This window comes from Mastomys coucha, unplaced genomic scaffold, assembly GCF_008632895.1.
Source record: "Mastomys coucha isolate ucsf_1 unplaced genomic scaffold, UCSF_Mcou_1 pScaffold2, whole genome shotgun sequence".
NCBI lineage: Eukaryota > Metazoa > Chordata > Mammalia > Rodentia > Muridae > Mastomys > Mastomys coucha.
In genome coordinates, this window is record NW_022196902.1 from 1,175,221 (window position 1) to 1,185,504 (window position 10,284).

The 10,284-nt window shown below is 44.3% G+C and overlaps 1 protein-coding gene and 1 long non-coding RNA gene across 9 annotated transcripts in view; one reads left to right on the top strand and one right to left on the bottom strand.

Annotated features, from left to right (window-relative positions):
• Window positions 1-2,079: 2,079 nt before the first annotated feature.
• The window catches only part of Sash1 (SAM and SH3 domain containing 1), a 314,087-nt gene continuing 305,882 nt past the window's right edge, over window positions 2,080-10,284 (bottom strand). For all 8 annotated transcript variants that reach the window (XM_031380357.1, XM_031380358.1, XM_031380356.1 and 5 more), the window contains 3 exons: window positions 8,447-9,558; window positions 6,828-6,959; window positions 2,080-5,463 (listed from right to left, as the gene is read on the bottom strand). In XM_031380357.1, the coding sequence (XP_031236217.1) occupies window positions 5,200-5,463; window positions 6,828-6,959; window positions 8,447-9,558 (1,508 nt within the window). In that variant the 3' untranslated portion in view covers window positions 2,080-5,199. The remainder of the gene's footprint in view (window positions 5,464-6,827; window positions 6,960-8,446; window positions 9,559-10,284) is intronic.
• Window positions 5,394-6,561, top strand: LOC116097758. Its single transcript, XR_004121551.1, has 3 exons — window positions 5,394-5,598; window positions 5,709-5,819; window positions 6,413-6,561. It is a non-coding gene; the product is annotated as an uncharacterized LOC116097758 (long non-coding RNA).

Here is a 10,284-nt window from a genome sequence, read left to right on the forward strand (position 1 = left end):
AGGACAATTTGTCTTATCTAGGTGGGCAATTTATATCAATATCAATTGGCCCTGAAATTATTGTGTGGGCATCTTGTGAACTGAGAACTTATTGATATATAAATCTGATTGATTAATTATGAGCCTCTAGAGCTTTGCTTTTACCGGGTTACTGGGATTTAGGATCGCTGACCACAAGGAGTGGACGGCTGAGAAATGGCTCTGTGACAAGCTCGGAAGGCCTTGGATCGGTCGCTGCTGGGGCTAGCCTAGAGGCAGAGGCGGTGAGACCACCAGGGCAATAGTAGCCGGGTACAGTGCAGGACGATGCTTACTTTTTTTTTATTATTTCTCACAACAGGAAGATCATTAAAAGACTTCTGGAGTTTTAGAAAGCATATGTCTATAACGTGATATTTCAACCTTTAAAATGAGGACATTTTTTAAGTCATGTCCTCATTAGAACTTTATATGTGAAGTCAAGTTCATAATAAATTTGTTACTGAAAAAAGCAAAACAAACATAAAAACCAACCTACCACAGTAAGGTATACTTTAATAAAATTAATACGTGGCTTTAGAATACTTGATCATGATTTAGAATATGTAGAGCTGTAAGCCATCTGACCCACTTGCTAAGTGATAGAGGTGTTTACAAAATTCCTAACAGCTTAAAAAATAAACCTTAGGGGCTGGAGAGATGGCTCAGAGGTTAAGGTCATTAGCTGCTCTTCCAGAGGTCCCGAGTTCAATTCCCGGCAACCACACAATGGCTCACAACCATCTGTAATGAGATCTGATTCTGAGTCTTCAGGTGTGAAGACAGTGTACTCACAAACATAATCTGTTTGTTTGTTTGTTTGTTTTAAAAAACTTGAAAACTGAAAGTTTTCAAGCTTGTGGAGTTTTGATTAAATAATCTGCACAACGGAATACTACACAGCCTTTAAGAGAATGGAACGATGTGAATGTTAGGTTGTCATTCATTTAAAAACGAATGCAGAGTAGCCTCTCTTCTCTGTGGAATGAGCATGGCATTATGTTTGTAAATTATGTCTGAAAACTAGGCCAGCACTGCTGTAAGAGCTGTCCATGGGGAGGAGAAATGAAGTTGCTGTCAGGACAAGAGAGGTGTTTTGTCCGTTCCAAGTGCATGCATTATATGCTCAAGAAATGTTGTTGCTGGCACCTTCTTTGGAGACGGGTCCACAGCTCAGTGGCAGAACACTCTCCTGGCATATGCAACTGCCGAGGTTCAAGCCCTGGCATCACAAACACGAAGTCAAACTAAGCTAGATCAGGATTATTATAGCAACCCTGGCTCACCAATATTGGAAAGACAGTTTTGTCAAGTTGACTAACTCCTAGACTATCTTAACCTGATATTTTTTTTCTCACTCTTTCAGTAGAAAGGAATTTGGTTATTCTGTTTCACTGTGAATTATTGGTCAAGTCAATCACTTCTACGGCGACATTCTCCATTTGAGTAAAAGCTTAGAGAGGACCTCTGAACATTTCTCTTTTGAAAGGTGCCCCGATTATGACTTACTCTTGTGTACTGGAAAAGAAAACAGTACGAGAGCTGGCAAAGCAGACGGTATGCTTCTGGTACCGGAAATGAGTAGGGCGGGGAGATGGCTCAGTGGGTAGAGCGCTTGCCACGTGAACCGCTTGGGCTGCGTGGTCCGCGTGGGGATTGAGCTTGGATACCCAGAGCCCAAGCAAAACTGGGCGCAGTAGCCCCGTGCTCCTACAGTGAGATCAGAGACACAGGCAGCTCGGGGTTCGGGGTGGGGCAGCTGGCTGAGAGGACATAGCAGTTTATAAACGAGAGACTCTTGTCTCAAACAAAATGAAACCAAGGGCCTCCACCCAAGACTGCCCCCAACCGCCACATGTGCATCATGGCACATGCATGCCCATATACACGTGAACATGGACACACAGATTATTAGGCAAACAAAGATCCTTTTTGAGTCATTAAAAAAATAAATAAATAAAAAGAACCCTGTACAATTCATATTTTCACAAAACACTATACTTCTCAACCTTTAATTTTTCTTCATCTTTGAAGCGCCACAGGAACAACCGAAGAAACAGATTCAACTGAAGAAATTTATTTACTTTTTCCCCTAGGTACATAGATGACATAATTATAGACAAGTTTTGATACACAGGAAAACCTTTCTGTCTACCTTCCTTTTTTTAAAACGGATCATCACAATAATTTTTTTTTTTTACAATTTTAAAACAATACACAGCTTTCTTGGGCTGAAGCAATTGCAAGAACGTATTGGTATTGGTATATTACAGCTACTTACAATGTTTAAGAATAGCAATGGAGAAAAATAAGTTATTTAAATATTGATTTCATATACAGAAAGTGCAATGTTGTTAGTTGTCATATAACTTGCTTGACAGTTTGTGGGGTTTTTTTCCCTATCAATTTTAAAAATCAAGATAACGTGGACTCAAGACAGATTTTTTTTCTGGAACCTCACTCAGTCTTCACACAGCATGACTTGGGAATCTACTCCGTTCCACTGAAACACACTATGCTGTGTCCGGGATTCATTTCTCACAGAGGAAACATTCCCAATTTCATCCACACCTGGGGTCAGGACAGAGAAAAGGGCCCCCAAATATGCAAGGCCATGAAAAGCTATTTGCTCTCGTTATCTGGGAATGTAAGTAGTAGTTTGGGCAGCTGCTTTCTCTGCAGACAGCTGAGACACACAAATCACACGCATTCTGGGTAGCTACCTGAGCCGAAACGCCTTTCCAGGTTAATTTTGTGCTTTCCAAAGACAACAATTTTCACCGTCACTCAAAATTCTGTACCAAATGCAACTGATCAAAAGTGGCTATTGCTAAAAGCCGGCCGCCTGTCCGCTAACAGTCACAGGCAGCCCAGAGCCTCCTCAGAGTCATGCGCTCACGTTCAGGCTTTTCTCAGACCAAATGAAACGTTCGAAGCAAAAGAAAACCAAACAAATATGATACAAGGAAAAAGAAAGAAAGAAAGAAAGAGAGAGAGAGAGAGAGGTAGAGAGAAAGAAAGGAAAGAAAGAAACCTCAGCCCCTTCAGATCAGACATTCACACTAAACTTGTGGTCCCTGAAGATAATTCTCCATGCAAAGGCAATGGTTTCGAGTGACAAAAGCTACTGTATGACATCCTCAAGACCTCCTTGATTGACTTAAAACAGAAAACCCAACACCAAGAATGAACTGAAACTCGGAAATTCCCAGATTTCTCCTCCTCCCTTGTTACCTCCAAGGTGGCTTTTGCACAGTCTCTCTCTTCGCTCAGCTAAAATCAGAAGGGCAGTCTGCGGCAAGGTCAGGCCAGGGTTACTTCAAAAGCAAGAGGAGAAGCCTGTTTTTCAATGCCAACCCCCACAACAGCATGTGACTGGGTGCTGGGCTGGCAGAGAACCCTGCACCCCCACCCATTGGGTGGGCTATGCCTAACCCTGGAGGCCAACCATGAGCTCTTTTTTGAGAGTCCAATAGAAATCTAGTGCCTTTAATTTTTATATTCTAACCTGCCTCAACTTCTTCACATGGCATCTTATAGTAGGCAAATGGAAGTGAAGAAACCAAACATTATTATTATTTTTTCAACGCATACTAAAATGTGTGTGGGATGGGGGCAATCACCTGAGATTTTCCTCAGAGACATGGATCCAGCTATATAAAGCATATGGCCAGGATGGCTCTGTTATTCATAAAATCACTTGCCCTTCTCTTCTGAGGGAAATCAAGTTTTAATAACCCAATGAACTCTCAGAGGACTGATCCCGGCCTTGTGTTCAAAGTGCTTTCATGATAACTTAAGACTTCACATAGTGATTGTAAGAATGTGAAGAAAAAACACTTTGTAAGCAATGGAGCATGTGTACCTGTCTAAATTTGCCAACTGCTAGAAAACCAGATGCCAGACAAAAAGAGGGTAGATTACATGGAAATCATAGTTGGAAAAACCAGTTGAAAATATGCAATATTTAACACACAGCTGATGTGATTTATCTGGCTCCATAATGAACCTTTGCTTGAATTAAAATAATTATCTAAGTAACAAATGAAAGATAATAATAATTATAGAACTGGCCAAAAAGAAAAAAAATTAAAAACATACAAACAAAAAGAACTTTAAATGAGTGTAAACTAGTTCCCTTTTTAGAAAAAAAAATCTTTCTGAAATATGCAGCTTACAATGACTTTCTGCAAAGGTAATCTGTTAGCTGATGAGTGGGTTTGGGGATGGATGGGGTTAGGATCTCTAAAATACTGCCACACCATGGCCACTGTGATGGTCATTCACTAAAGTAAGAAGGCTGAAGGGCAAGAGAACACGCGTGCCCCCTCTGTGAATCCCGAACGAGTTTTACTGAATTTTTAATTAGTTCAAAAACTAAAAGTCAATATGAAACGTGCCTGGTAGTCACCCCTATAAAATAAGCCATGTTAGAATGAGACTGTTTAAAAAAGAAAGAAAGAAAGAAAAAGGCTATTTTTTGCTGGAAACATCCCAAACACGTTAGATGGCAGTCTAAGCTGAAGATCTGGAACTAGGGTTAAGTAAGAGTTGTGGACACTAGATAGATAACTGGTTAAAAGTTTATATTAAGGCAAATAAAAGCTAATTGCTAGAAAGCAATTAAAATGTCTCTCGTTTATGTACAGGAGAGGAGGACTGTTCTGTTCTTGATAGAGTCAGCTGTTGTAGCTTTTGAACAAATGAGCATGGTCAACAGTATACAGTAACTCCAGAGTCCGTTGCTTTGGCCTAGCTAAGCCCATTGGGCTCGGGCATCCAGCTGGGTGACCAACAGATGCGCAAGGGCACGATCAGACACGAGCAGGCTGCCTCGTCCTCCCAGCCCTCTGCCAGCACAAAGACAGACTGGACAGCACAGTGTTTGCAGCGAGTCGGCATCTTGGCTCTTCCGTGTCTGAAAACAGAACTAAGTGCCTGTCTTGCCTTTGGGCATCGAAGAGAACCACATCGATTTTCTCGAGGAGCCGTCGGAGGAGGAGGACTGTTCCGGAAGAGAGGCTCCTCGGTTCTGAGTCCTAATCCTGCACTTCGTGAGCCCCGAGCGGGTAACTTTTCTTCACAATCAGGTCAACCCCAGCAGATGTGGAGGGATTGCATCGGCTTCCTAAGCACAGTGAGAGGCTGGCTCTGGGCCAGGGAGGGCCAGGGCAGGCCTGGCTACATGGCCTCAGGGCTTGGTGGCAGTTTGAAGAGTCTGGCTGCCGATATGAGTTTCCTTATGTGTCTCTCCTCGGTGATGCCGGCCTCCTGAAGGCAAGTGTGGGACAGGGAAGGCACTTGGCTCAGCGTGCTGAACCCTGCGTCAGAAAGGGTACTCGTGTACATGGGCAGGCCGATGGAGATGAGCCAATCCGACACGGAGGCAACACATCCGGGAGAGAGGGGCTTTCTGCAGATTTCCGTCAGCCCACCACTCGGGATCTGTATAAAGAAGGAAAGCCATGCCATGAAGATTGCACAGGCATTGTGAGTTACCTTTTGTATGGCTAAGAGAGACAGTACTGCGATACGTCATCGCTAAGAGACATCAAGGTCAACATTAAGAACTTTGCTCAGGTAGGCTGGGTGCTTAGTGAGCTCCCAGGGTCCACTTGTCTCTCCCTCCCTCCTCAGCCACACGTAGGATCACAGGTATGGGCTGTGACACACAGATTTTTTTCATATAGGTCCTGGAGATAAAGCTCAAGTACTCATGCTTATGCCAGCGAGCCATCTCTCCAGCTCTGATTCTGTATGATCTTGATGAAGCAAGCTCTCACTGGAGAATAAATCCTCAGGTATTATTGGGATGCCCACGGATATGTTTTAAAGCAAGCTGCTTTTCACTACATCATTTAAAATACTAAGAAAGGAATAAACCCTAAACACTTATGGATATGTAATTGGCTAAGCCATAGAATATTCACCTAATAAAAACCTTGAAATCTTGATAATAATTTTTTTTTTTTTTTTACTAAGACCGATTCATGATCTGATAAGCAAAGAACTATCAGGCTTAGAACTGGACCTTTACTACTGCACATGTGCATGGAAATGACTCCTTTAAAATCGAGAAGCAGAGGTTTTATATACTTAGGACATACAGCACGGTGTTTAGAGAAGTGCGAAAGTCACACAATAGCTAAGCCAAGCTACTTAACAGACATTAATTATTCTACTAATCCACATGTTTTTCTCTCGTGTAATAAGAATAAAGCTGTGTCAGCATCTTCCACCAAGGATACAACACACTGTTGTCAACCGCAGTGGTGGGATGCACACAGAGGTCCCGGATGAACTTATTTATTTGGCTAAAATTTGGTGTCCCCATGGATGGATTTTAAAAATAGGTGTTCCTAGTGATGAACTTCCTCCCTTTTTGTCTTTCTAGACCTGTCGTAGCCTTGGGCATCCAAGAATGTGCCTGAAATCCCAGCATGGAAGAGGCTGAGGTAGGAAGATCACAAATTGAAGGCTGACCTGACCATGTCTCTAAACAAATAAATAAACAAAGCAAAACAAAAGAAAAACAACACATAACTAATAACAGGTTGGTGGCTTAGTGGTAGAATCCTGTTCTAATACATATAAAAGCCAGAAAAATAAAACCCAAGTCTAGGCTGATGGCATTATTTTCTCCCCAGGTGTCTTTTCCTAGGGCTCCAGCAAGTCTTTGTGTTATCAATGCCTGCCAGTAATGATCTTGTAACTAAATATATTGCAGAAAGCTATGTTTCCTCCCCCCTACACACACACACACACACACACACACACACACACACACACAAAATATGTGTGTTGCTCACCGCCATCCGATGTTGCTTCCGAAGCAGCTTCACCCGGATCTGGTCCATATTGGTGGCAACATCCCTCTCAGGCTGATCTAAGTCCTCTGCATATCTCTGTACCAGAGCTTCAGGGATCCCACAACGGCCATGCTGCAGGGGGACAGAGAAATGTGGCATCAATGGTGGTCTAGACACACATCCAGAGACATCCCCCCCATGATAAACACAGACACACCCCAACCTATGGTACATACAGACACACCCTCACCTAAGACACATCCAGACACACCCTACCTAAGACACATTCAGAGATATCCCTCACCTAAGACACATCCCCACAGCTTAGCTGTCAGGAAACATCCCGAGTTTCAGCTCAAAAGGAAAATAACCTATTTATTATGGGGGCAGGTACTTGAAAAGGAGCCTCCTTGTATCTTCACCTTACAAATATTGATAAGCTCTACAGAAATATTTCAAATCATAACTAGGACAACACAATCCTGTGTTTTTCAGGCCAACACCATAAACCCATTTTTACAAAATTCATTTTCTTAGTGTTGTTGAACAGAGTCCCCTCATCGGTAGAAAGCTAAACCATTACTGTACAGACACTATTTGCCCTTCATCTAAGAATCACGCCACTATATCACCAGGCCACATTACAACGTTCCCTTATTTTCTCTTCAAAGTTACACAGTCAGAGAGTTATCAAAGAGGAGGAAAAGAAGGAAAGGCCTGGGGGTAGGGGGAAGGGTGGGGAAGGTGTTCTTAGGTGGCATTCATGATCATAAGGATTTAATAACAAGGACTCTTGGGGACACATTATAACAGGAGATGCATTTCCAGAAGGAAAGTCTAGCCACCTCTATTATTACTGATTTATCTTCAAAGTCGCTTTGGTGTTGGTAGTCTTTTTTCTCTTCTCTTTTCAAATGAGAACTGTAGTTCAGTATAGACATAAATGGTTTTGGTGCATCAGCTATTTTCATATTATGCTCCCACCCACCCCCCTTCTATATAGATTATTTGTATAATTGCTGTAGTACACCTTAACAGGGTTCTGAACCATACATGCTTTACAATTTTCTATAGATGCTCCCATTAACTGTATTTGCTTACAACAACCTGTCTATGAGTAGATAATGCAGGTATTTGAAACCAGAGTTAAACTATACAGAAACGGAGACATAACCTGATGTGCGATATGCACCCCTAGATTCAGGTCTCTCTTGCCCATTACATCATCCTATTAGGGCCAATTCGGGGTGCTGATCCTGTGCCCTGCAAAGCACAGCTGCCACAAACTAAAACCAAGTAAAAGAAAAAGAAAACCATGAAGCTGTGTTTGAATTTCATCCAGGGCTAGGGGGTTGTACTCCCAGCTCAGAGGCAGAGCATACTACTCAGTCCGAAAAGAACAAGGCCTTTCCTGGCTCTCATCTGAGTGGCACACGCCTGTAATCCCTGCACTTGGGAGGCAGAGGCAGGCGGATCTCTGAGTTCAAGGCCAGCCTGGTCTAAAGAGCAAGTTTTGGGGCAGACAGGGCTACAGGGAAACCCTATTTTGAAAAACAGAACCAAAAAAAACCCAAAAGGAATAAACAGTTAGAAGGCTCTGAGGCCCAAGCCTTGGATACCTTATCAGAGTAGGGCTCCTCAGTGAGATCAATGCCCTCAGCCTGCAGCTTGTTCTCGGTGAGCATCTCTAGGTCCACACCCCTGACGCAGGAAACCTTTCTGCTCAGCACGGGGCCCAGCTTCACACCGTGCTCCTGCAGGCTGGTGCTCTCGGGCAGCTCAGCCAGCCAGGGTGGAGGTTTCGTGCAGGCTGGGCTGCCCGGCTCAGTTCCCGAGGAAGACCTGGGCTCCCGAGGAGAGGGGCAGTCGCTGGGACTGACTGGGCTGGCAGGGCTGGCCTTCTTCAGTGGCAGGATGGGTGCCTCTGGGCTGGGGACCAGGTGCAGGCCATTGGCCAGGCGCTCTCGGCTTTTCTTGGCTGGCACAGGCGGGGGCTGCGATGGATGTCTGGACTGCGTCCTGGTCTCAGAGGCGCTCTGCTCCCCATCTACCCCTTCTTTGGTGCCCAGGGGGTGGTGGTCATGTCCTTTTCTGAGACCCTCAAGAGACGTCCTTGTTAAGCCGGGTTTAACAGGAGGCTGAGCCTCGAAATTTCTGGGTATACACCGAGGAGGAGCTATGCCATGGTTGGAGGCCACCACGGAGCCATCCAGTTTCTTAGCCATCGTTTTCGGGGGGTCGGAAAATCTCTTGCTTTGGGTCAGAAGCATCCCATCTTCTGCAGTGGGATCTCGGCCTCGGGGCAGAGCCTTGGAGGTGCAGGCAGCTGCCTTCTGTGGCACTTCCAGTACATTCTGAGGACAGGTTTCCGGCACCTCGGTAGGCACATCCTTGCCAACATCGGCATCTCCCTGAAGGTCATCCAGGGAATGGGAACGGGGCCAACTTTCCACGGGCTCAGGACCCTCCAGGGTTTCACAGCTGCGACAGATGGAAACCGGAAGGCTCCTTCGGTTTTTACTCAAACCAGTTACACAGGGCACGTCACAGCACTTGGCAGTGTCCGCGGCTAGACCTCGTCCCAGCCTGCCCTCCTCTCCCTGCTTGCGCACCTCCCCTGATTTCGTTAAAGGCAATGTCGGGTAGTTGCCTGGCTGACTCCTATTGAAAGACTTTAAGTTGGACTCCGTGGATGACTTGGTAGGCAGAACGCTGGGTTTTTGAGTTTTGCCTATGGGAGAAGGAGATATTTTACAACGATGTTTTAAAGTCAATGAAACTGATGCACAAATAAGGGCTAGGGAACCAACAAAACCATCAGGTAGGACGCTGAAAAAAAAAAGTAGGGTGATTAGGGACCCATTCTACTTTTATAAAGAATTCTAGCCTTATTAAAGTACTTATAGATACTGAAAATAATTGGTTATGTGGAAAAGAAACGCTCGGTCAAGCAGAAGCAGAAGAAGGCTAGAGCTAATGTCTAGGCCACGCTGCTTTTGGTGAAGAAAGACTGGCAATGCACTGGGAAACCAAACCATAAGGCCTCTGTTTGGAGGATGTGGTTTTCTGAAGTCATGGTTGAACTGATTCCTTAGAATGGGGTCTGAGAATGGTGAAGGGGTGATCAAAAAAAGAGAAACCAAACTTCATCCTCTCCTTTTAAGCTGCTCTTCTTGAATAAATGTACCCAGAAACAAGGAAGCAACTTTGATACGGACCAGTAAACAAGCCGAAGGGAGCGCTTCCTCAGAGACTCTATTTACAAAGTACTTACTGGGGTGTTTCTAGCACAGTCACTGTCCTGGTTAAAATGAATCAGGACTGTTACTGAACTAGCAGCCTGACATAAACCACTAACTGGATAACTCTTGATTTATATTTACTGTGGCAGCTGCTGTGTGACAAGCTCTCCAGGGAATATGCTCGTGGGTAGGTACTGGCAAGAAGCTCATACACA